The 26759-nt window shown below is 34.2% G+C and overlaps 1 protein-coding gene across 2 annotated transcripts in view; it reads left to right on the top strand.

Annotated features, from left to right (window-relative positions):
- SLC35F5 (solute carrier family 35 member F5) overlaps positions 1-25908 on the top strand; it is a 35244-nt gene extending 9336 nt beyond the window's left edge. For both annotated transcript variants that reach the window (XM_082762920.1, XM_082762921.1), the window contains exons 5-17: positions 652-795; positions 2930-2992; positions 4538-4619; positions 5966-6156; positions 7659-7740; positions 8499-8586; positions 8864-8928; positions 9262-9366; positions 9782-9941; positions 12646-12736; positions 16758-16912; positions 17361-17449; positions 18181-25908. In XM_082762920.1, the coding sequence (XP_082619046.1) occupies positions 652-795; positions 2930-2992; positions 4538-4619; positions 5966-6156; positions 7659-7740; positions 8499-8586; positions 8864-8928; positions 9262-9366; positions 9782-9941; positions 12646-12736; positions 16758-16912; positions 17361-17442 (1308 nt within the window). In that variant the 3' untranslated portion in view covers positions 17443-17449; positions 18181-25908. The remainder of the gene's footprint in view (positions 1-651; positions 796-2929; positions 2993-4537; positions 4620-5965; positions 6157-7658; positions 7741-8498; positions 8587-8863; positions 8929-9261; positions 9367-9781; positions 9942-12645; positions 12737-16757; positions 16913-17360; positions 17450-18180) is intronic.
- Positions 25909-26759: the final 851 nt, after the last annotated feature.

The following is a 26759-nucleotide window of genomic DNA, read 5'->3' as shown; positions in this document are numbered from 1 at the left end:
GTGTGTTGTAATCTAGTTCATATATTCACCATCTTAAAACTGGTCTGCTATTTAAGTTTTAGGACCTGAAGTGGATCTTTAACAATGAAAATTGAATTGTAATAATTTTTTCTTAGATTCATGTTTCTGAATAGTTATTATGTTATGTGACAGTTCTGAAACTAAGCATTTACAAATGTTTGTGTTTTAACATGCTATTATTAATGTAACTTTTTTCCAGTGACCTGGTGTAAACACTACTGATTATGAAATACTACTTAGAATAACGTTCTCTAGTTTGTGAATACTATGTTATTGCTTATAAAAGTGATTTTTTTTTTTTGTTTTGTTTAAGAAATGTTTAGAGATGAGTGTATCTTTGGTCCTATCTGAGTTATATAGTGTATAACACTATGTTGCTTGATAAGTAAAAAGTAGCTTTCCTCTGGTGGCATAGCATCTTACAAGATGGCATTTAAGATGCTTTGAGAGAGGATGTCTCCAGAATAGATAGGATCACTTATCTTTTGGTCATTGGTGCCAATATTTGCAATGGTATGACTTTGGAAACCAAAATACCATGGAGTATATATACCTGAAACTGTTCATTGATTTTTATGAATTCGTACCTAACTGGTAATTTTGGATACTGCAATTATTTTCTTTCCACAGTATGTTTTTACAAAGTACAACAAACCTTTTTTCAGTACGTTTGCAAAAACATCTATGTTTGTTCTATATCTCTTGGGATTTATTGTTTGGAAACCGTGGAGGCAACAATGTACTCGTGGGTTTCGTGGAAGGCATGCAGCTTTTGTAAGTACTTTAACTTCTACAAAAATTGAAACGTTTATATAAGTTTGTGCAGAATTATTTAAAATAAGGAATAGAAAAAGGTGGAATTTAATAAATAATGCTTTAACAAAAGCAGTTATAAACTGAATCATGGCACAGGCTGAGGTGGCAATTGTAATACTAACAGTCTTGCGAGGAAAAAAAATTAAAGGAAAAGGAGTGTGAAATACGTGAGGAATCATAAGAAATCTACAGAACCAGACCATGTGTGCATTTACCTTGGGCAGTTGCAGAGGATGATTCTTTTCAAGAAGAGCTTACCTGCCTCATTGTTGGTTCCCTTTTACTTCTCCAGCATTTATAACTAATAAAATTAGTATTTGAACATTGTAGTTGATTTTTAGATTTTCTAAAAGAGGTTTTGAGTTTTTTGCCATCATATTTAGGAAAGGTGGTAGAATTGTGACTTTTTTGCTGTTAATGCTCACCGAAAGTAAATATTGGCAGCCTTTTATGCATATGAATGGCCTTCTGTTGCCCATCTTAGAACCGGGCACAGTTTGTGCTAGGGTCTAAAATGATGACAGAAATAGAGGCATTTTCCAAGGAATTGAGAGATGTTGGGAAGAGCTCCTGTTCTGTGCCAGTGTTTCAGAATGCTGAACAGCAGGACTCAGGAAACAGTAAGACATTTAGCCTTATACTAATCTTGCATTAAAATAACAGAAAAAGGTGATCCAAGAACATGCTGTTAATCAACATGTCTCTAAAAGCTTGTATGAAAGGAACATATTGGATATGTATATGGATATATTGAGCGTCACTGATAGTGATATTTTAGGTGTAACATACTTTTGTTATTGGGCTTGATGTCATACCTAACATGGCAGTTAAAACAAAACCCAAACTTGTTTAAAAAAAATGTGCTAAACAAATGGAAATCATTTAGAGTTGGGTGATATCTTGAAATATTTTTTGGTAGGCTTTATGCTGTTTAGAATCTTCACAAGATAACTGGGAAATAAACAGAATTTACAGGTTCTTTACTGGCAGAAATGGCAAGGATGTGATGAAAGCACTGAAGGGTGATTAGTTGTACAGAGCAGTTAAATTGATCAGGTTTACTAATCTAAGCAGATGAGTAGAATGAGCAGCTCTCACCTAGAGTGAATGGTAGTGGTAATATTGACCACCTGGATCCAGACCAGTGCTATGGCAAAGACAGAGATGATACTTAATTCTCATGTGAACTGGGCACCAATGAGTAAGATTGCTGAATCTGTCACGTTTTGTGTGTGGCACTCATGGGACTGCTCCTGGAATCCTGTTTTTTTCCTTTTAATTTACCCTACAAAGGTAATTTTTAATAATTTGTAGGAAATAACCGTTGCTTTTGATGTTTAGATACTGTGAAAGAACAACACAAAGGACTGTAGAGTGCAGTTAGAAGTAAGGTTTTTTCGTAGAGGTTTTTCAAGAAATTAGTTAGATATTCAACTGCATAATTACTGTAAGTGCCTTTAAAATGCCGTGTGTTTGCCATGGAACAAAAATTATATATTTATGAATTTTTATTTCAACAGTGATTGTTTAGATAAACACACTTTACTTTAAGCCCTTTTCCACATTAGAGGCTTTGTAGATTTATTACCAGAGTGATAGAACAGGAAGGTGCAAGTCAGGGAACTGGGTAGCCATGCTTGTAAGGATGTAGAAAGGAAGAGGAAAAAGGATGGCTGACCTTATCCTGACTTAAGTCTTGTTAAGACTGAGGCAGAGTTCTGGGCTTTTACACAAAGGAACTTTGCCCCAGTAAAATGGAGAAACAAGAGGACTATTGTAATGTCTACACAATAACTTAGTGCAACGTCTCAGTGACTGAACTTCGTAGGTTTTGGCTTTCCAACAGTCTGATCTTGCAGTGACACCTGGGTAGTTGAATTCAGTGGGGTTCTCCAAGAGGTAAAGGGAATTACCAAAATGGGGTTCCTTACTGAACTTCTACGCCCTCTTGGTTTTGGGGGTGAGGGTGTGTGTGTGTGTGGGGAGAATTGTGACAGAAATATGGAAAAAGGCATTAAAAAAAACGTGTTCTCAAAATAAACAAGCACAGATTGTCTTCATAAATTGTTACATTTAAGGTTCTTTTAACTAGTTTGCAGATGCTGAAGGTTATTTTGCTGCTTGCACAACAGATAATGCTGTAAACAGCTCTCTGGTAAGTTCCTTAACTTTTAAAGCTCAGTGCTTTGTAGTAACATGACACCATTATCTTGACTTCTTGCCTTTAAAATATCTATTTGCATGTAATAGTTTTGGCAAAGGGGCTTGGTAACTCAAGTATTTTTTAAGTACTGCAAATAATGCCGTGACTTATTATGAAAAATAGAGGGTCTCAACTCGATAAAACATTTACTTAAACGTTTCTGTAGTAGTTTGTGAAAGAAGTATTTGTCATAAAAAGGAAACCTTTTTCAGCTCAGTAGCTATCAAAGCAAAATGTGGAGAGCTAGTGGTAAAGCGGAACATCTTCAAGACAAATACACCAGAGCATCATTCAGTTGGTTGAGTATCTTGTGTACTGTCATCCTGCATTGCAGTTTGGAAGAGAAATGGACTGCCTTCTTCCATCCAGTGGATGAAGCGATTACAGTTTACTAAAGCAAAAGTCATTGCTGATAATTCTGCTGATAAGCCAGATGTCATTTTTGCAATGATTTTCATCATCAACAAATGATGTTTTTTTTATCTTCCTGTTGCTCACGGACTGCTGGCTAATCTACATACTTAAATTGGAGGCAACCTCCAGAAATGGATCCAAAACATAGAACATAATTAAAGCTTGCACTGCTTCTGTAGTAAAGTAGGGGAAGACAATTAAGTGTTGACAAACTATGATACGTAATTTATATTTTCTACTGAAGGAGAAATTGGAGAAGTTTTTTTTTTTTTTTTTCTCCAGAAGTATGCTTCAATATTTTTTTTTCAACTTAATTTATGTATATTTAAAAAATAATCATGGTAGTCTGCTTAGTGCGTAGAGATCATCTGACTTTAGAAGAAAGATTCACTGTTAAGCTTGGACAATTTTGCGTTAATATAAACACCCACAAAAATTCTCGTCCTAAGGAAGGAACCTAATAAAAATGCAGCTACCAGATTTTTTTTCCTTATTTCACTCTTACAGCTTATTAATTTAATTTAAATAAGCAGCTTAACTCTTGGTTTATTGGAAATATTTTAAACAATTAAAACTCCTGCAAAGTGTCTTGTATACTGGAGGTCTTTTCCCAATGTTTTTTTTTTTTTGACATTTAGTTCTAGTTCATGAGTTTTTGGGAAATGAGTATGCATTCAATTTTGTATCGATATTCTGTATTTTATGTTTCTAGTTTAGCATTTGGACAGAGGCTATAGATACACTGAAACTTCTGTGATATTTTTGTGAGTTCTTTTTAATTTTAAATCTGTAAGTTTGTATTGTGGGGGGATGACCTTGGTGACTTTTGTGTTCATGAGGATTTACACAAAAGCATGCAATTATTTGCGTGCTGCATTTTACCAGTATGTTTAATGTAAAATACAGAAAACATATGAGCATTCTTGACAAGCCTATCTGCTCTGTATAAAAACATTCAATTAAATTTGATTTTCAGTATTCACCAAACTTTTATTTTGTATTTATTTTCTAATAAATTAATTCAATTGCTTATAATTTAAATATCCTGCTTAACTTTATTTTACGTATACTGATTCATTTCAGAGTGAACCTTTATATGTTCCTGTAAAGTTTCATGATTTGCCAACTGAAAAAAGTGGCAGTAATAATAGTGATGCAGAGAAAAGTGAGTAAAGATTCCTTGGAATGCTGAAATGCTAGTTCTTTGATTTTTTTTTTTTTTTTTTTTTTTCCCCCATTTATTGGTATAACTGCTCTCGTGTTGCAGGACTGACTTTCTTTTTTTTTTCCTCCCCATCCCCTCCCCTTAAATCTCATGTTGCATGAATTGCAGTCTCATATTTGCTTTCAGGTAGAAAAAACATAGGCCTATCGTTCAGTTTACCTTTCTTGGTCACTACAGATCCAGCCTATGTTTATCTCAAGGGACCAGCTGGGTTCAGTACTTGTGATTCTTTCCTTCTGGGCTTGTATGACCAGCAGCAATGAGTCAGCCTCTGGAAAAACAAGCTATTGTCCTTTTTAGAGCAGGAGCAAAGCAGTCAAAGTAAGAATTTTAACAGTCTATGTGCATTCTGATTTTATTTAAGCCTCACTATCTTGTGATAGTAGCTGAAATGGGCCTAACTGGCCCAGATAATTAAAGAAGGGTTGGCTGTCAAGAGTCCAGTTATCTGATCCTCAGCAAAAGTCCCTGTTTATAAAGGGGAAAGTCTCTTTTAATTTCTAGATGAGAGGTGTTAGGAACCACTTTAGTAGGCTCTACTGTCCTGTGACAACAGGCACCAATCATGGTGATTGAGCTAGGCTTTTATCCTTTTTTTTTTTTTTTTTTTTTAATTTAGGAAATGAGGTATTGTTTCATATCAAATCAAGTTAGTACTTCTATGTAGCACGTACTGTTTTTCTTTCCATAGGAAAATAATACTACAGTAGTCTTTCAAGTAAAATCTAAAACTGTCTTGTCCTGATACTTGGTTTAGTTAGGGGGTGAATTTCAAATGAGAAAGTGACCTTATGATTTCTGCTAAACTTTGAGGTCTGCTGGACACTGTCATCCTCTGAATAGAACGCTGTCCTTGCAGTTAGGTACAGATGTGTGTAGCTTTTGGTTAATTTTCTTTAGCTGATTTCAGTTTTATATGTAATATTTGCCAATACAGAATAATTCCTACCCAAAAATTCATTGTCCTCTGTTTTTTTTTTTTTTTTTTTTTTTTCTTCTTTCTGACAGGGAGAAGGGATGCTATTTTTAGGGATTATTTTTTTTTTTTTTTTGTGGAGGGATGGACAACTGTATTGATTTAAAACAAAAATTGTGCTTTGTCTTGGTAGCAGCCTGCTAAATAGCAAAATACTACTGTAAGAAATTAAAACAGTGACAAGTCTTCTATTTGGATAAAAAATTGTTATTATTTATGAATTATTTAGAATCATAATTTTTATTGCTTTTTGCGGTTTTTGGAACGGTTTAATGATCATGTACAACTTTTTTTCTTCTTTGTCCTTAAGCTCCCAAAAAGCCTCGTGTAAGGTTCAGTAATATTATGGAGATTCGACAGCTCCCATCAAGCCATGCACTGGAAGCAAAGTTATCTCGCATGTCATATCCAACGGTTAAGGAGCAGGAATCAATATTAAAAACTGTAGGAAAACTCACTGCAACTCAAGTAGCAAAAATTAGCTTTTTCTTTTGCTTTGTGGTACGTGCTCCATTCTTTCAGAAAATTATAGATGCATTTAAAGCTTGTATAATAATAGTGAAAATTACCTGTACAGTATTGAGATAAGTTGTGCTCTTTCTGCCTTTTTTTTTTTTTTTGTAAAAATACTGTAACTAGTAAAACCTGTCTCATGGTAGACATAAAGGTGAAACTTCTTGAAGGATGGGTAACCAAAAGAGATCTAGGGTGTGTAGTTAACAGTAAGGTCGGTTGTAAGATGCACCATGCTTTTGTGCCCTGTTGTCCAACACTGGACATGTTTGATACAGCAAAATCTGGGTCTACGTGTACACAGGTTGGTCTTACCTCCACTGAGACTGCATGAAATGGTTAAATGTTACTGTGTCTCTTTCTGTGGATCATCACAGGAAAAGCACCATCTTATCTGGCATTGTGCTCTCTCATAGTATGAAGAGAAGATGGTTAATTGTATTTCAGCTCCACTGAGGGCTGCAGGTTTTTCTTAGGACTCTGTTGGTCATTGGTGTCTCTGCATAACGCCTCGGTGCTGGGGGAGAGAGCTGATGGTGGCAGGATTTTTAAGAGACAGTAAAAATGTATAGAGTAGAGCAGTGAGCTTTTCTAGGCGTGAGTAGCTTCACTGAAGGTTACACGTAGTGTGGACCTGCCAGATCTTTTCTTCAGCGAGTGGTACTAAGTAAACTTTAAAAAACAGTAATTAGTACTGTTGATGCATGGACCAGAGAACAGTGAAAAAACTTTCTGTGTATACATAAAGAATATGCTTACAGCAGCAAGAGAAAAATGAGTCTCTTGTAAAGGATTTTTTGGATGGTTGAAATACTTTTTCTTAGAAGTTATTTAGAATGATGTGTCTGAATATATTTCCATATATACACACATGCAAAATTTTCTGGAGTAAAGTCATTATGTTCAAAACATTCTTTTTATGCCATTCATGGATGCTGCTATTACCAGAATATATATGTATTTATTGGACAGTATAAATATTCCTCTCCAAGAGGAATCATTTTTCTCATTTTCTCTAGAATCAGTTTTCTCATTTCCTAAAGAGAGCGGTAACTTCCCTGAGAATGTATCTAAAATTTTCTTAAGATATTAATCAAGAAATTTTATTTTTTTAAACAAACAAACTTGCTGCTGCTTGTATTTATGATGGAATTGAAAGACATGAATCTTTTGAAAATGTTTTTGAGGTATTAAATGTGATGCTTGTTTTTTATACTGAAGATTAGGCTGACTAAAGTCCCATGTATCACCAGAAATTTCTTCACAGCCCTTGTGTAGTAATCATCTTGAAGCACTTACAAAACATGATAAATGTAGCTTTAGATACCACAGAATAACTGTTATAATTTCATTTGAGTTATTCAATTATGCTTACATTTTGAAGTATGTTATTTCACTGTCACACACATGTTGAATGTGGTTGGTTTAATTTTGTTCTACTCTTGCCTGTCATGTAATGTAATCACTGAATTATTTTTCTCGTCCTCCAGTGGTTCTTGGCAAATTTCTCTTACCAAGAAGCCCTATCAGATACTCAAGTTGCTATAGTTAATATCTTGTCTTCAACCTCTGGTAGGTTTTATTTACAAGATCATACTTGTGTTATAAGGCTGTTTAAAATTCTTTTTGGTTACAGTATGCTCATGTAATGTTTTAGCTGTGGTTTTGGGGGATTGAAACCATTGAATGCATGCATTTAAAAATGTCACTATGTAATTGCAAGGTTTTAGGCTTTCTTTATGATTCCCTTGCTTTTTGCATTTCAAGGTGTGTGTGTGTAAATATAAAGTCTGTATATTAAATAACTATGCTGGGAGTGGAATAGGTTTGAAGGAAGGGTGGTATAACTTCTTGTCAAAAAAGGTGCAATTCAGAGTAAAGTCATCTTGCCAATTATTCGTTTAAGAAAAATGGGGTTTGACTGTATAGAACTTAAACCACCTAGATATTGTACATTTCACTTGTTTTTTGTGAAAGGCTCAACTATGAGCTTTAAAACCAGCAAATTATGTTCATGTTTTGAGGTGTAACTTTTGTTTTATGAAATCGGTTTTAAAGGCACAATTATGCATTTTGGACTGATTTTTTTAGGCTTGTTGCAGTTTTGTTAGAAATTCAGCTCTTCTCAGAGTTGAGTCTGTATTTGTTCATCTGAGGATTGAGACCATGATGTTTTAGTTTTACAACAGTTCTGTTTTAAAAGCATGGATGCTAAAATCCCATCGTTGACACAAGTGTGTAAAATGCAAAGAATAAAATGTCAGTGCAGCTTTCTGAGCAAAACAGTAGCAAAACTTGATTGTATAAACTGTTCTTATTTTCTCTTGCAGGGCTCTTTACTTTAATCTTAGCTGCGGTCTTTCCCAGTAACAGTGGAGATAGATTTACTCTTTCCAAATTATTAGCTGTTATTTTAAGGTAAGATAATGGAATGGAACATTTGATCAAAAACTCCCTGATGCAGTATGAGGACAAATACAATTATGATATCTGTGATGATATGTTGATATGCTTCTAAATCGTTGCTTCATGAATAAATTGAGGAAACAAATTAAGAAGTCTTTTTACAAAATATCATGCTCATATAGAAAATAAGATTAATCCAGTTTCAGTTGGAAATACGTGGGTTTATTTTCTTTTTGTTTAACATTTTTGTGTTTTAAGCAGCATTTTGTAATTCTTCTTTTTTTGCTAGCATTGGTGGTGTGGTACTCGTTAACCTTTCTGGATCTGAAAAATCTCCTGGAAGAGATACAATAGGTATTCACTTACTTTTTTAACCTTAGAATATGCAGTGATGAGTGCCGTCTTTTGTCAATTATCAGTACATTGTACAGTAAATTACATTTCTTTGTGTAACACAACTAAAAGCCTGGCTTTGTAGTTTCAACTTCTGAAACTGGTTTATAGCTTAATTGAGTCAGTATTTACATTATTGAGCTTTCTACATTTTCCCTACTTTTCACATAGTAATGGATTCCATAATAAACAATTTCTATCTCTGTTTGACAGCTTTATAATAGGTGTGTGTTTTGAAGAGCTGATCCTAGCAACACTTGGCATGACTTAAATCAGTGTTTTTCATCTTTACAGGCTCCCTTTGGTCTCTTGTAGGAGCAATGTTGTATGCTGTGTACATAGTGATGATCAAAAGGAAAGTAGATAGAGAAGATAAACTCGATATACCAATGTTCTTTGGTAAGAATAAAAACAATGCTATTGAAAGTTTTAATTCAATGTGTGACTCAGTTGTTTGCTTTCACTCGCTTAACTATATGTGAGTGGTTAAGGGGCTTAGAAGAGCCAAAGAGAGAGCTTATTGTTCCCATAATTATCAGTACTTCAGAGAATAGTTGTATGAGGTGTTTCTTTTTTATAGTCTCAACAAGGAACGATCGTTGTCCTACTACCTGAAGGAATGTGAACAGCCCCTTTTGATTCAGTGGATTTTTTTTTTTCCCATTTCTAAACCTGTAAATATATGACATAACTGTTTGTCAACGTCCTTTCCTCTGTGTATGTGTATTGTCAGGGTAGCAGAGTTTGAGATTTTAATTATCTTGAAGCTGAAGAACATTTATTGTGATTTACTTAATGTTGTTCTTATATTCAGGTTTTGTAGGGCTGTTCAATCTGTTGCTGCTATGGCCAGGTTTTTTCCTGCTTCACTATACTGGCTTTGAAGCATTTGAGTTTCCCAGCAAACTGATATGGATGTGCATTGTCATTAATGGCCTTATTGGAACAGTTCTGTCAGAGTTCCTCTGGTTGTGGTATGTACTACTTGCTTCACGTATATTTCACAATATAAATTGTCTTATATGCATTATCAAATGTTGAGATGTCAAATCAGTAGCTTTTTTGCTCTCTAGTTTGAGTTGCAGGTTGTCATCTGTTACATTACAGTGTCCCTTTTGAGAGCAACAGCAAACTTTAAAAAACAGGTGATGTGGACTTAAAGTATTCATTAAGATAAGCTTAGCTCATTATAGAACAAACATTTTGGTATGTTAGTTCTTCATTTTCCAAGGGCACGTAGAAATAATGAGAGACAGAATGCAGCAAAAAAGTATTCTACAGTTTGTCTTCAGAGACATACTGCACCATATCTCATTAGAATGTATTAATCACCAAGGTATAGCAATTCATATATTACCCTGAGTTTTGTTAATTTCATGATATGATAGTCTGGATAGGTCAGCAACAGAGAATCAAACAGGAGGTTTGTAGGAGAACAGCTCAAAAGCTGTAGCAAAGTTGAAAATTTGTGTAAAACTGTCAAAAGGAGAGAGTGTTCTAAGAGCAGTGGTTGATAAGGTGGAGTTTTCAGCCTGGAAGAATTCAGGCAGCCAAAGTTTCTTCTGGGCTAGCATTAGGTTAAAATAGGAGTGTAACAGGTAATTCTATAAGTTGGAAAATCATATTTTATTCTGGAAACATTAAGGAAGAGTTTCCAAAAAAAGAGATGTTTCCTATGCCATATGGTTGCTCAGTGAACTAGAAGTCTGTTTCAATACTGTGTTTTGAGTATGTGTGGCAGTTTCTGTTGACTGAGAACCCCTGGCTTTCAATCTCTATTTGTGGTAGAGAGGATAGAAAACCTTGTGGGTTAGATAGTCTTAAACTGACATATTTCTGATCCTAAGTTCTTGGACAGGCCTACAATAAAAAACCTTAATGGAACCCCCCTTTCTGTGTATGTATTTTCAGCTGAAGTTTAAAATCTAGAAAGTTTAATCATGACTTTTTTTTTGTTTATTGGCAAAATTTTAGCCTATCCTAGGCATAAATCTATTTTAAAATATATACTTTTTTGTAATTTAATTTAGTTTATTTATTCACTGAATACTTTTATTATATTAATAACGTTCTATAAGACTAGTTCAGTGTTGATTGGTAAAAAGATTAACTGCTATTTTGACATAGGCCAAATGAAACACCAACAAAAACAAACAAAAAAAACCACCTTGGCTGTTGTCCCAAAATTAAGAACCAGCATAGAAGTACGTGTGTGGGCACAGACAATTCTTTAGTACACCTGCTAGTTGTGTAACTTCTCAGAATGATAATCCAGTCAATTAAAGAGCTATTTTTATTTTCAGTTACCTTTGTCTAGAATTTTGGACTACAACTAATCTCAGTTCATGCTGACTTCATTCTTTACATGTATAGTGTGGAGCTAGCACGGTCCTTTAATCTTTCTTTGGATGTAAATGCCATTTAATGCACTTCACTCTCCCCAAGAGTAGAGTCCTGCCAAGTAAATAATGTGATAGATGTGACCCTTTCGTTCTTTTTCTTTTTTTAACCCGCTGATAAATTTGGATTGGATTCTATGCTGTTCGTGCATTTATGATGATCTAGTGGTAAGGTTCGTTCTAATTCAGTAACAGCAGTCAGTGCTGCGTTAAAGAAGTACTCTGTAATGATGCAGAAAGGGGATTTAGAATATTGGGGGGGGGGGGGGGAGGAAATTTGCAAAAATTCAGAGCATGCAAAAACTTTGTTTCAGTTCTGTTTCTTTCTCATCTGCATACATTTTTCTTTCTTTTAAAGACACGGAACAAACGAAAGTGATCACAAATGTTAAAACTAGTCATTTTTGTTTGTTTGAAAGTCATCCTTATGGAAGGACCTAAGGGCTGGGTATAGGAGTAGTCTTCTAGTTGGAAGAACGTGCACGAAATAATGTTCTGGAAAATCTTTTCCAAATATTTGTTCAGTTCTTTGTGTCTAAATGCTGTTAATAAATTCAACCACTTCTGTGAAGTGAAAATAGTATTTTCTTTAGTGAATCACATTTAATGATTATAGTTTCAGTGACAATGCATCTGTTTAATTTTACAGAAGCCGGAGTAAAGATTGTGTGAGTTTAAAATAAAATAAATATTACAACTAAAGATTTTTCTTTAAAATTCGTTATTGGCATAACAGATAGCAGTTCCACAAAAAAAAAGCACAGCTAGTGCTGTTTTCAGCAATTCTCAAAGATGATGAAAAAATGTCTTTATTTAAAAAAAAAACAAATAAAAAAAATCCAAGTATCTTTGAAATAAGAGTTAACAACTCACTAGTAAACATTATTGATTTGAACTGGGTAAATACCATTTAGTTGATATTTTCTTCATATGGTAGAATAGACCATTTCATTGCTAATGAGACTCACTTGATGCTTGGGAATTTTTGAGTTGGTCAATCATAATATGGTAGTTGCAGTTTTTATTTTGGATTTTATGATGTTCACTTTATCAAAATGTCTCAGACTAGTCAAATTTTATTTATAGAGCCTTTGGTTTATATCAAAGTGCAGAAGATCTCAGGAGCTGTTTTACAAATCAGTGACTGTGGATATTACATTTTATTAAAGAAGATGACTGAAAGTTGAGCTTAATCATATACCTCCTGCAGTTTGATGCATTACTTTAGTTGTCTTTAAACTTTCATATAAGACTTCTTTTTTTAATTATTATTTTGTAGGGGCTGCTTTCTTACCTCATCACTGATAGGCACACTTGCGCTAAGCCTTACAATACCTCTGTCCATAATAGCTGACATGTGCATGCAAAAGGTAATGTACTACTAAGGTTTGAGCATTGTTAACAGACTGGAGCTGATAGTTCCTTATTTTTCCTTCCCCACCTCAAATCAATGGCAGTGTTATTTTTCACAATATATGCAATGAATGGTATTCACTTATTTTAATTGTTGAATTGCATTGTAATTAATCCTCTTTCTATTGACAGTTACAGTAATTTTGCACTTGCAGGAGATTACTTGCGTACTTTAGTTTAGATCTGATTGAGATGCTGCTTGGATGGAAAGTACCCCCAAGTCATCAATAATGCCTGTCAAATGCTTTACCTTAACAGGCACTTTCCAGAATTAAAGAACAACTGCAAGTGCAGCCCATGTTAAGACCTTTACGATTACAGAATTGCTGCAGACTGCCTATCTTGAAAATGCCCAATTAGTAATGAAATGAAAATTGTATGGGTTTATGACACAGGCATGTAGAAGCTACAAGGCTTAATTACACATTATTAGGTTAATGTGGATTATAGCTTCCATTTAACTGTCCTGCTTTAAGTTAGACTAGTGTCATTGTTACTGAGCTAATAACTGTGGGAAAGACCCTGCATATAAGGAAAGAAAAAAGAAACAGGTAATCAGTTTAGAACAGAAAGTATCTGAAATTGGTTTATATTACTCGTCAAGCTGTATAGATACTTCTCATGCTGATCGTGTAGGACTTCCAGATTTTATTTATGCATGAATTTCAACGCTGACTTTGAATATTTATTTGAATTTAATATTTAATCAGTGGCAAGGAATATCAAATTCTTAATTTTATGCGAATAATTATTATTTAGCATATTCTGCAAGCATACAATTACAGTCTTTTTTGTTTAAGTTGAGGTCATGCAACTGTTTCTGTTTCCTGAAGGCAAGATCACTTTTTTTCCTGCTCTTTATTTTGGATTTAAGTTATCCCTAGTGTTAAAATTTATATTTGAGAAGTTAAGTTTTAATTTGAAAGTTAAACCACCTGTTTAACTTTTTATTTGAGTGACTTTTGGCCCGATTTTCTCACACATGGTGTAAGTTTAATCTTTCTTACAGTGATAATGCCTTTTCTGGGGGACAGGGCATCCCCTACCTATAGCTTTTGATGTCACTCATTATAGACACTGGTGTATCTGTAACGTGGCTAAACTAAGCATTTGCCATCACATGTTTGTTTGCATTTTGACCATTGGTAACCTGTATTACACTGATGTTAGATCACGTACAGTTGAGTGGTATGGAGAGGCTGCAGGAGTTGGTGCCTGGCTGTTTGTTTTCTGGGATGAAAAGGGTGAATTAGTCAGCCTTTGAGCACTTTGGCCTGGCTACAATTTATAATTGAAGCACATGGAGTTAGAGAACTGGGATGCTAAATTTTGTGTGAATTAGAAAGCAGTTTAGTCATGGAATAGCTTAGCTGAAGATGATAGAAATTAAAACAGCAAAACTGTCCAAACTTAGAGCTAACTATAGAATACTGCCAGTGCAAGTTCAGAGTAGACTGGTGGTCACACTCTGCCAACTACTGCTTGCTTACACTGCTTTGATGCTCTCTTGAGTTCTTTAGCAAATACAGCTATGTTGAGTTTGTAAGCTATGTATACCTAGAAATGTGGAAATATGTGAAGGAACAAAATCTGACTGTGCCTGGAACGTAATAAATTGAGCATTTTCTGAGTAGTGTCATCCCTGAAGCAGATGTGGTTCATGCATTATCTGTGGTGGTACAATCTGTGACTTGTATTCAGTCACTACATTTGAGTTTTCATCTGTTTCTTTTGAGGTTTGTTTTTGTTTGTACAAGATTTACAAGAAATAAGGTGGTAAGTCTTGCACTTAGAATGGTTCCTGCCAAAAAGAAGCTATACTGAGAAATGTTTCTACAAGCAAAGTGTCAATTCTAATGAAAACTTTTTGACTTCTGAAATTTTCTGGCAGACATGTAAAACTGGGGGGGAGGAACACCACAGAATTTGTATTTCACCCTTGTTTAATGTCAGGGGGAATTTGGGGGAAATAAAGCAGAAAAATAAAAGGATAAAAATAATGAAAGTCAAATTGGAAAATAAAACGGGAGACAGGCCCAGCATAAATAGTCTTGTAACAAACATGAAATAAAGTATATTTCATATTAGTATTACCTGAGTCTTTCAACATGGAAATGCAGCAAAACCTTGCAGCAATTCCACCTATAGTAAAGCAGTCACTGGTAAGATAACCACATTCATTTTGCTGTTCAAGTGTCCGCAACATACGATTGGGACATAAACTGTAGCAAGAATGTAAATACTTCGTGGTAGATATTAAGGAAAAAATGAGGAAAAAGTAAATTTCTTACCAAAAATCACTTCAGTGAGGTGGAATTAGGTTTATATGTAAACTAGTTTTAATGGCAAGTTTTTTTTAAAGCATTCATTTATATTTATTTTTAATCTATTTTTATGTGTGCAAATAAATTTTTAGATCATATGTATAGTTAGATATTGATATTTGAAAATCTTAGGCTGTCTTCTGAACTGATTCATGTAAACTTTATTCTGGAGTACAGTGAAAACTGGAATGTGTTTTTCCTAACTCTTTGTAAATAATTTCTTCTCTAAGTTATTTAATCTGAGTAAACACAGAGTCCGGATCTTTAAAACAAATTTCTTCTCCGTGTACACATGCAATATTGAGTTAGCTGAAGTAGCAGAATCATCTTTAAAGCTCTGTTTGATGACTTTCAGTTGATATTGGTAGCACAAGGGCAACTTAATTTTTTAACTCGCTTTTATAGTTATCACTGTTTTCACTGTTAGAGTTACTCCATGTGATATGTATTTGGTATTTATTTAAAAAAAAAAAAGTAGTTAACCATTAATCTAACTTCCGGTACACCTCATTTTCACTTGCTCTTTTCATATTCCTTATCTTAAATCTTCACCTTCCTGTATTGTCTCAGCTTATGTGCTGGCAACATCTTTCATAATCCGAATCTTCATGCCTTTTTCATTCCCTCCACCAGTGTTTTCATTTGCCTACACCTGGTTCTTTCTGGAGGTTCTGAAAACCTATTTGCTACCTTCCATTTCTCTTAATTTTACTGGCCTTGTGTAAAAAGGCTGCTTTGTCTTCCTTGGGGTAAATACAAAACCTGACTATGTTTAGACATTTGTCCGTCTGGTGATGCCTCTTTCTTCATCTAACAGTTCCAATTTGTTAGATTTTGAGAGTGAGCATCAGTACTTGGTATCAAAACTGTACCTTTTTTTTTCCCCTCTGAAATCTTCTATTTTGGACTTTTTTTTTTTTTCCACAAGGGGGAGCTGTGCTTATGTTTCATTGCTCTGTAATCCTTAAAGACATTTCAAACAAGATTATAGTTCTTGCACCCTTCATTTATGTAACTTTCTACAATTTTAAGTTTAAAACTGTTTCAGATGATCAATTCTGAGTACTAGTAGTATAGGAACAAGTAGAATGTAATGTAAATTGAGCAAGTATTATGCAATGCTTTTTTATTATTATTATTGTTAAAAAAAATACAAAATAAAAAAAATACCGTAAGTTTCCAGTGGGGTAGTCTTATCTCTGCATGTAGATTTCATCTGCTTAGTGACAGGATGTTCACAGTGGATAATCAGATGTACAAATCTTTCAGGTGACTTTTTTTTTTTGTCCAACACTTTGGAAGTGACTAGGGGACTTCCTCATTTATAACCAACAGATGACTGCAGCCTAAAAATGAGAGCATCTTTAAATAGCAGATTTCATCTGCACCACAGCACAAACAAAATGTTTGCATGTTCAGAACAGAAAAAAAGTTATTGACTTATTAGAAGTAGCAGTGACTGTAGAAATTGTACCAAATCACTTGCAGAAATATTTGTAATATTTCTCCCCATTCAAAAGAATTGTGCATCTTAAAATTGTAAATAGTTTTAAAATAACTACTTCTAATATACAGTATACTCTAAAGGGAAAAACAAACAAACAAACAAACAAAAACCCTTTCTGAATGAATGATGTCTGTGTTTTAATTCCAGGTGCAGTTTTCCTGGTTATTTTTTGCAGGGGCAATCCCTGTATTTTTTTCGTTTTTCATTGCAACTCTTTTATGTCACTATAACAACTGGGATCCAGTGATGGTGGGAATCAGAAGAGTTTTTGCCTTTATTTGTAGAAAACATCGAATTCAGAGGTAGGACAGTCACAAAATATGATCCTATGTCTCCTTTCTGGTATTCTGTAATTTTTTGTAAGCCACAGTATACATGCTATATTTGTTTTCATCTAATTTTGTATTAAGATGACCTCCATGGCTGACTTTTTAGTTGTAGTAGTTGCCAATCCATTTATTAACCTATATAATGTTCAGAAAAGGGAAAGATTTGAAGTCTGTTTATTTCTTTTTAAATAAGTTTCCTAGTGGCTATCACACTTGATTATTTTTTCTTAATGCTTTTATAATAGTTACTGTATCCAAAGCATGCAGTGAAGAAGTGCTAACTTCATGAAGTGAAGGGGTTTTGTATATTTTTAATGGTGCAGTTCAAACCTCTATAGCACATTTAGTACTTATGAAATGAGTTGCTTTGATGCCAACATATTACTGTGTAATTTAAATAAATAAATATGTTTCTTTCAAGAATGCCAGAAGAAAGTGAGCAGTGTGAAAGTCTCATTCCTATGCATAGTGTTTCACAAGATGGGGATAGTTGCTGTTCATAGACAAAAGGTATGCTAATAAACAAATTTGAAACAGTACGGTGAAAGGTGAGGATTCTATTTCATGATGGCATTCGTTACATCAGTACACATTTTTACAGAGCATACAGTTAATCTTGTTTTGAATTAATGGATAGAGTTTTAAAGAATATCTTCAAAATTCGTATTATTCTATACCAAACGTTATTCTTACTTTAATGTAGTTCTTGGCCAATGGTTTTGAAACGTAAAGTAGATTTTTACTTTAATGTTTACATTTTCTCAGTGTGGCTTTGTGGGGGGACAACATAAGACAGACAGTGGGGACAGGAGCAGGAAGAGGTAGGAGGATTTAGGTAATGTAAAAAGAAAGCACCTGTACCTTTGAAAAGTCTTACAGAAACTTAATTTCTCAAACGTTTAAAAAAAAAAAAAAGTGATATTCATAAAGATGGATGCATGGAGATGGACTTAGTTTTTGACTGTCTTAGCCCCGTGCCTAGGGGCTGTAGTTTTCAAAGAATGTATGCATAATTTACATGATCAGGAGTGTATTTTTATTTTTCTGATGTTGCTTAAACCTAATAATGAAATTAAAAATTACCATAAGAGTAATTTACGATGTCTTAAGCTTTGATGCACTAGCACTTCCTTTTGTTTATTAATAAGATGGAAACAAACACACACAGTGATTCCCTTTTGTAATTTTTAATTATGTAGCACTGGTAACTTTTTTTTTTTTTTTTCTCTTTTCCTTCTTAGTTTAAAAATGGAGTGATGCCTAGCGAAGAGACAATCTTCTGGAAAAGTCCCTAAGGAATCATGTTTCAGTGCCTATTCTGAATTTTTAGTAAAAATAAGAAGTTTTGGTTCTTTTGAAACATTAATGTTTTCCTCTCTCCTGCTTTCATCTGGTTTTATAAATGAACAAATTTACTACATGCATATCACTGTAGGGAGTCTTAGTCCATCTGAGCAACCAAACCTGCCTTACAACACTGAGCTGGTGAAGTTACTTGACAAAATCAAGAAAATGAATGCTGTTAAGTGATTTCTTTCTCTTTTTAACTCACAATTTTGTTAAATGCTGGACAATATTGTTTTTAAAAAATACTTTCAAATGCGTTATGTAAATAAGTTTGCAGGTTATCACGTCTTACAGGCTTTTTGATGAAAAGCTAAATAGATATGTTACCTGTAGTAGGTACAAATTAACTTTTTTATGTTGTATAGACTATTTGCATATTAATAGAAGAAAATAGTAAAGTAATTTATTAAGTGAATTCTTGTAATTATTGAGGCAGGATCTTTGTACGGTCCTGGAACACTACATATATATTGTTTTATCCCATTTTGAGAAGCCTTGTAATGGCAACGGGTGCCGATGTTTAAAAATCTTGTATTACCTAATGTTCTGGAATGTTTACAATTTTAGTGAATGATGCAATATTTCTAATGACAGTAGATTTGGGTGTACATTCTCAAAATCAGTGTTTGTTTTAAACAGACTGATTCTGTAACCCATCATTCCGAATGATCTCATACAGAAAACTGAATTTGAAAATTTTCATTAGTACAGCTGCCAGCTAAGAAACAGATCAAATTAATTGTTAAAGTTTTCAGTCAGTGGGTTGCACTATGAAAGATAAAGATAATTATATTGATTTTTTTTTTCCCAATTGCATTAATAAATTTATTCTAAAATTGATCGTTTTCCTTATAACCTGTATCTTCCTTCTACTGCGGCATTTTTCCTATTTAATTGTGAGAAGTTAGGAATAATTAAGTTCAGGGATATTTGACATAAATCAGTAACTTTCCCAACTTCTGGTTATAAGACACTTATATTTTAAAAAATAATAATAATTTTGTCTTTTGTATGATTTTGTTTTATTATAATGAATAAAGGACAGATTTTTAGCGAATAGTTTTCCACATAAGAAGTCTGTTAATAACATAGGGTATTCCCATATGCCTTCCAAGACCAGTTTTGGTGATTTGGTGACACAAATACTAGAGGGAATGCAAGAAAGTGACATGTTTAGTGATACAGTTACAAGGCTTGATTTAACCAGCAGCTAGAATGTAGAATTCTTTATGTAGAGAAGAGAAAAAGATACCCAGGAGAAATAGGTGAATCTGGGGACTGTTCTTGTTGACTATTGCACCTTTATAAAATTTTCCCTTCCAGTTCTTAATATTGGATGTCATTAAAAGTTGCAATTATCTGAGGCATCTCTTTAAGATGATGTAGTAAGTCTTTGGATACCTGAGATAGGATTTTTTTTTTTTTTAAATAAACTAATTATTAATTTTTCTGTGGCGTTTTCAGAAACTTTCCATTTCAATTCCAAAGCCCAGTAGTAGAGGGGTTGAAAATACAGTGTGTAAAACTAATGTTATATTTGACTTAGAATTTTCAGAGATTTCTTTGGTAAGAGGAGTTTACAGTAGTTTTTCTTCTAAATTAGCACAAATTAGAGGATGTTAGTTTCAGCTTTTCCAATAAATGTTGTTAAGGCTTACTGGCAATAAAAAAAATTATGTCCGTTTTCTCCTAATTTTAACGTTTCAATGAGATCATGCCATATATTCAATACCATCCATTAACTACAAATTTAAAACTGTTCCTTTACAACATCTAATCAGTTACAGCTTCAGCAAACTAACCTTAGGAAAACTGAGTTTGCTTTTAAATGGGCAATTACAGTATTTTTAGCTGAGTATTTTAATAATGTCGTCCGAAATTGGTCACTGATAGGATTGGAGTGATAACGCATGGTGGGCAATTGCTATCATATTTGTTCATGACTTAGAAGTGAAAGATCATCATTGTCTCGTCTGTATATGACGTCTGTTAAGTGGCATTGTTATGTTAGAGAGGTTTAGAAACTAAGTACTAGGAGAGTGGTGTTCTGTCTCTGACCCGGTCATCTTTCTGTTCAGCAGACTCAATGTTAGGGCCTTCCCACTACTTCTGTTTTTAGCAAGAGATGTGTTAATCTTCTTTTTAAAGATACTTAATATTTTAATCTTATGTCACTAAGTAGCTAGAGCAGTCTTTTTGCATTAAATTACAGTTCTTTACAGAATAATAATAATAAAAAAAGGCAAACTATCCTTCCTGAACTGCCATGGATTTTTAAACAGTGGTGCCCCTGTGGTTACAAGAAATATACTGCAGTTTTATTTACTGAAGTTATGACATGTAACATCGTTCCTGCATTTAATAGAATGTGATGAGATTTTTTTCTATAAAATCTTGTGATTTTTAGTACAATAATATTTTATAAATATATCGTCTTATTTGAAATGTAAATTGCATAGTTCTCTAATGGGTGCTTGGTAAATGCACAAGAGATTTAGCTTTGATTCTCAGGTACCTCTGATGTAATGGTGACATGCTGTTTTTTTTCCTCATGACACAACTGGAATGTGAAGGCGCTCCCGTAAATGCTTTAACACTGTGTGCTAGCATAAATTGTCATTGTTCCTACTGTTTCATTTGGGAATGTCTTTATTCTGACTTATTTCTCACAGGAAGTACATACTTCAGATGCTTAAAGAATGATGATTTCCCATGCCTACAAAATGGAAAATGGGTACTGCGTGTATTGTTCTGTCAAACAGTTTAAGTAATTCCTACAGTCCTATGAGATAACTAAGTAATTTCTTCCGTGTGTGATTTGAGCTTTTGAGTTGTTCAGTTTTTATATCTGGAGGAGGAAATGGCGATAACTTGCCAAATGCCATGTAGCATGTCTTAGCTTTTAGGGTTCTTGTGAGTCTTGCATAGTTCAGCGTACTGTGTACTGTAACCCAGTACAAAGGAGAAAAACATCATGTAGAGATCTTTTTTTTTTCGAGCTACTTTATTTTAGGTTTCAGTCATGCCAAAAATGTGCTCACTGAGAGGGGCTGCTGTAGATGTAATACTGATTCAGCAAAGGTATGAAATACGTGTGACACCACTACTCAGCAGTTAATTAGAAAGTATGGGGAACAAGAATGTCACTGAATTCACCAGAGGCCCCATATTTCTGTTGTCAAGCATGCGCTGCATCTGGCTTAGGCATTGCCTTTTTGCCCATGGAAATTGCTGTGGGGGACGTGGCTGACTCAGCTGAGAAGCTGCAAGGCTAAGGCACAGCCTGGTTATCTTACTGGGGGGGAGCAAAGGCTGAAGTATTTCACCACAGTAGGGCGTTGAACTGAGAAACCATGGTGCTGCATATGAGAGGTGACCCGGAATGCTGCTCTATGCATTGCGCACTGCCATGTAACATCAAAGAGCCTGTGAGTTGCTTTTCTTGGTGTGTGCTGTTGGAATACTCTCTTTCACTCTCCTCATTGTGCCTAGGTACTCCTATTTACTAATATGATTGCCTTAAATAAGGTGGTGATTTTTTCTTTTGTTAATTCTAAGTTCCATCTTTCATTGGGGTGAAAGTCATTCCTATTCCCTGCTAAAAAAAATCCTTCTATTTTAAGGAAACTAACTTGAGCTTAAGCTAAGCCTATCAGAGGAGGGGAAAAGTAGTTAAACTTGGTGTCTAAAATTTATGGCCATACTTCCAAATTTCACATGAAGATAGGCCTCATTAAAGCAGATTGTGTGTTTGTAAATGAAGATATAGGAAGTGGCATGCTCAAAATTTGAGAAACGAGCTAGTGTTTAAAAACCATGTTGAGTTATATGGCTAACTATAGGGTAGTGATTTTTAATCAGTTTTCTGTATTTGGTCTAGGTTTTGCGTTAGTTACAGTTTCTGTTAGGATTGTCACAGGTAGTATCTGCAATGTAATAGCTATCTGCAATAGCATGGAAGTGTTGATGGCTCACTGACAGTTGCTATGCATGATTTTTTTTTCTTTTGAATCTAGGATTGATTAATGGTGTATTCTGTTTTATGTGGTTATTGCATGGCATGATTTCTCAGGGAAATGTGGATGATACCATGCATTGAATGAGCTGATAACTAATTCCTGCTTTTAAAATTGTTCCAAATTTTCAGGTTTCACGCAGACATTTCACATCACATGATTTTCATGTTGAATTTCCTCGTTTGTTAGGTGAATCACAATGATAATAGTATCTAAAGGTGGCTGTAAAATGTGCACTGCACAATACTTTGTTAGCTTTTGGACACACAACCATTCTAAATTGATTTTGCAATTTGTTTTTTTTTTTTTTTTTTTTTTCCTATTTTATTGCACCATGTAAATTAATAGTTGCACTTTTGTTTTCAGAGCTGCACCTGAGGCACGAGAGTGACATTAACTTTCAGGGTTAGACAATGCTGTAGCAATACAAGGTCTGACTATGGGGTAGAGTCTTCTAACATAAATATATTTATTTTTATCATTAAATTTTTACAAAGTGTGTTCACTTTGGGGATATTTTTTGTTTGCTTTTCCAGTAAAGTTACTTTGGCTAGGCTGGGATTTTATCCAAAGCCCACCAGTATCATAGGCAGCATTAATAAACTAAAACTTTATTGAAATACTCTGCAGTCAGGTTGACCTTTTATGCCTTTGCAGTATTTCTGTCTGCAGCATACATCTGAAGTAGTTTGCTCTAGGACTTCAGTAATATAAAATTGAGGGATTTTGTGCTGGGAAAAATGGTAAACATACTGTAACTGATCACAGACTGTATTTCTCTATGGCTGGCATGCAGCTTAATTATTTAGAAGATGAATTTTTCTTGCTACATGATTTTTCTGTAAAATCATCAGTATAAGAGATGTTAACCACTTCACTTAGTGGTATACTTCCAGGGGAATATTTTTTTTTTGTTGTCAATAGTGAGAATGTGAGCACAGTGATCATAGCCCTGAGGATCAGCATCCCCTTGATGATTTCTGATTTGACATTTCCATTTACTTTGCAAAGAATATAACAGGACATTTCCCAGCTCGTTGAAACTTCTGTAATTATGTTTTGATTACCCAGATTCTCTCTACTGCTATAAACCTAATATAAAACATGTAATTCTAACAGAAATGTAACCGGTCAGCTTTCTGTCTTCTCGCTCCCTCCTCGTTGATGTACTGCATCATTACATCTGGTGTTTGTAGGTAACCGGACTTTTTTGGGAATGCATGCCATGATGAGGAGTTCATCCAGACTTTAACCTAGTTGTCACTTCCTACTTTTAGAAGCATAAAAGGCTTTTCTCTGAGGATTCGGTAGAAAGCAGCTGTTCAGTTGAGCTACAGTTGATACTTAATAAAGTTGCATCTGATTTTCTTTTTTTTTTTTTTTTTTTAATGAACTTTTGATTTTTTATCAGGAAAGGTGCACAATTTGTTCACATGTTCCACAAAAGGTTCATTGGAATGGCCTCAGAAAATAATACTGTGGGGATATTTGTATGACATATGGTTCTGAAGTTTTTCCATGGTTTATTTAAATTAAAAAAAAAAAAAAAAATCAAGCTGAGGAGAAAGTAGCCATGTAGCAAAGAGCTAAATTTATGATATGCACATTACCATGTTTTCATTAAATATCCTTCAGTGTATTACTAATATTGTCAGCCCACAAGTCTGCTTTTCCTTGTCTGTTATAGGTGATGCTTCTCTTCTATATAAAAATGACCTTTTGCAAGTCAATTAAACTAGATCCCCTATCACAATGAGTGATTTCTAAAATATTTTAGAATCTCCTCCTTTTAGCCTTTAGCTAGAAAAACAACAGGGGCTTTCCAGTATCCCTTTCCTGTGGGAGAAGGAAAAGAGAAAAAGAGTAAATACAGTAATTTTTATTGAAAATAAGTACAACTTACTGGGCAGCATATGGGATCAGCTGTAAAACCATCGAGGTAATTGCTTACATAGCACAACTATGTACAGGATGTGTTTAGGCAATAATTGTGCATTAAATTGATCTCTCCAGTCTTGATTTACTATAGAATGTACATATTTTAAGTCTCATAATTTTGTATTGAAGCTGAATGTTTAAGCCCTGTGACTGTAAGAATCATGGAAAAATATATTTAGGGAGGTAGGGTAAATGATAAGGATTTTCTTGGTTGCATTTTGGGATTCTTAGGGGTTTTTGTGTGTGAGAGAGTTGTTAAAAGTCTCACATACGATCCAGTTACAAATGAATGATCTGCCTATTAATCAAAAATCTTGAAACTGTTCACACAAAGCTCTTGTGAATGCTTATCCCCTTGCTTAAGTTGATGTTATCTCAATGGAATTAGTGTAAGAGGTGTGCACTATGGACTTCAGCATTGTACAATCAATCGAATCCTTGTAATGATTTAAAAACTTACTCAGATTTTTTAGGAATGAATATCAGTAAAACAAAACTGTACCTGAAACTTTTTGTTTAGATGTTTATACTGATTGATTTCTTAAACATCTAAAACTTCTGCATTAAAAGATGCACAAACCCAATAGTTAGTAGCTTTGGTCTTTTTGGCATTAAATTCTGTACTAAATTTCAGCTCTCTGTAATTTGAAGATAGTTCTGAATGTTTTTAAAGCAGAGACTGCTTTAGCTAAAACTTTAAACTGACAAAAGCTTCTGTTTGCATGAAGTTTGTGCTGTTTGCTGATAATTCAGATGTTCTGAGAGCACAGATACTTGCAGGTATGCTTCCTTTGTGAAATACCTTTATGCATAACAGTTTAACCATTTTCCGTAGTGAGATCAGAACATGAATTGCTGATGAGTATTGCATTTGCACTTAAATACCTGATTTCAGAGTGTGTTAAACCTTGTCTATTTCTGACAAAAAACACAGCATTTTCATCTAATTTCCATTTAATGATAAGTATATTCATGCAGAGAAAAACATATAATCATGGCTTGATGCAGTGATTTATGCCAAGAAAACAGCAGGATAGCAGTAGTAACTCTGAAATGAAGATGCACATCTCTTAAGAAACTCTGGCTTCTTGCTCTTTGCTTCCCTGTGTTCTAAACAGGTGTCTCCACTATTCCCAATTTGTACAGCTGAAGCAAGGACCAGAACTTTTCCCCTTTGTTTTTTAAAAGTGAATGTTGACTTTTACCTGGAGTGTCTTTGTCCAATCACTTCATTTTCTGAGGGGATTCACTTCATTTTCTGAGGGGATTCATTTAAATGAGAACTATAGAATAAGTATTTTTTATTAAAATCAGATTTAAGCTATTAATTATTTTGAAATTCTCAATATGAATAGAGATCTAATGAATGGAAATTATAGGCCTATACTGCAAATACCAAATACTGCTTATATATTTTTAACAAAATCAGTATATATGTGATTATTTGAAACATGTATAAAGGTGAAAATGGGAAAATCATTCTTGTGTTGATAGATTTATAAATTGAAATTCTGAATATCCAATACCAAAACCCTATGAAAGGGCTAGTGAAAAGAAAATGTAATGTATTCTGATAAACAGCCTGTGTAATACAATCGCTGGGTGTGATGTTTTTGTTCTGTATTATATTTATTATATGTAAGTAAACAATAAAGATTATAAATCATATTTTCTTAACAGGAGTTAGTATTTGGTTGGGGTTAATGCTTAATGTACTTTATAACATCATTTAAACTCTGAGTGGTTGCTAAGGGTTGCTGCCTGGAGAGAGCAGCATAGTGGTGAAAAGGTCTTGAATTAGCCCCCTTAATTCCCCTCTTCCACTGCTAGAGGTGAGTCTCAGGATGTCTCACCTTACCCGAAGTCAGCTAGGATGCCAAAAGGTTACAACTTGGTCTCAGATTGGCCTGGTAATTAAGCAGTGAAGTATCCATTTTTAATCCATTTTCATGACTGTAGGTGGTTTAGCGTGCTCATATACGAAGTATAAAATACTCTGGAAGACTGTGTTTCATCAGCAGGGGGAGCTACTGTAGTAGCTATCCATCGCGTTCCTGAACTTCAGTGTCAGAAATGCCATAAACAGTAAAATGCACTTAACGTAGTTGTTTGTCATCCTTGATCCTTAACCGGTTAGAGTTAACCAGGACTGGACACCGGCCTTCTGTAATGCAGTTGAACTTTTAGTGTCTTTAATTATTACAAATCTCTTGGGGATCATAGACACCTAAATACTTACTAGAAAAATGAGAGAAAATTTGCTACCATAAGCTTTTGAGTTTTCTGAAATTTAGCTGAATTCTGTGCACTGATATAAGCAGTGTTGCTGCACAGGTGTAGCAGGAAGCAGAATTTGACGTAAAAACAAGAGGATACTTGCTGTGCCATATCAAAATCTGCAGATACTTAATATGACCCTACTGACAATGCAGATAGCAAATAAATGACTCCAAGTTTTATATCAGTGTTTCTTAGAAAACTGGTAAATGTAGGTACAAACACGCGCCAAATACAACTCA

Source organism: Aythya marila (genome assembly GCF_965140915.1).
Source record: "Aythya marila genome assembly, chromosome: 6".
NCBI lineage: Eukaryota > Metazoa > Chordata > Aves > Anseriformes > Anatidae > Aythya > Aythya marila.
The sequence above is the reverse complement of the archived record's forward strand: the minus strand, read 5'-3'. Positions and strand labels throughout refer to the sequence as shown.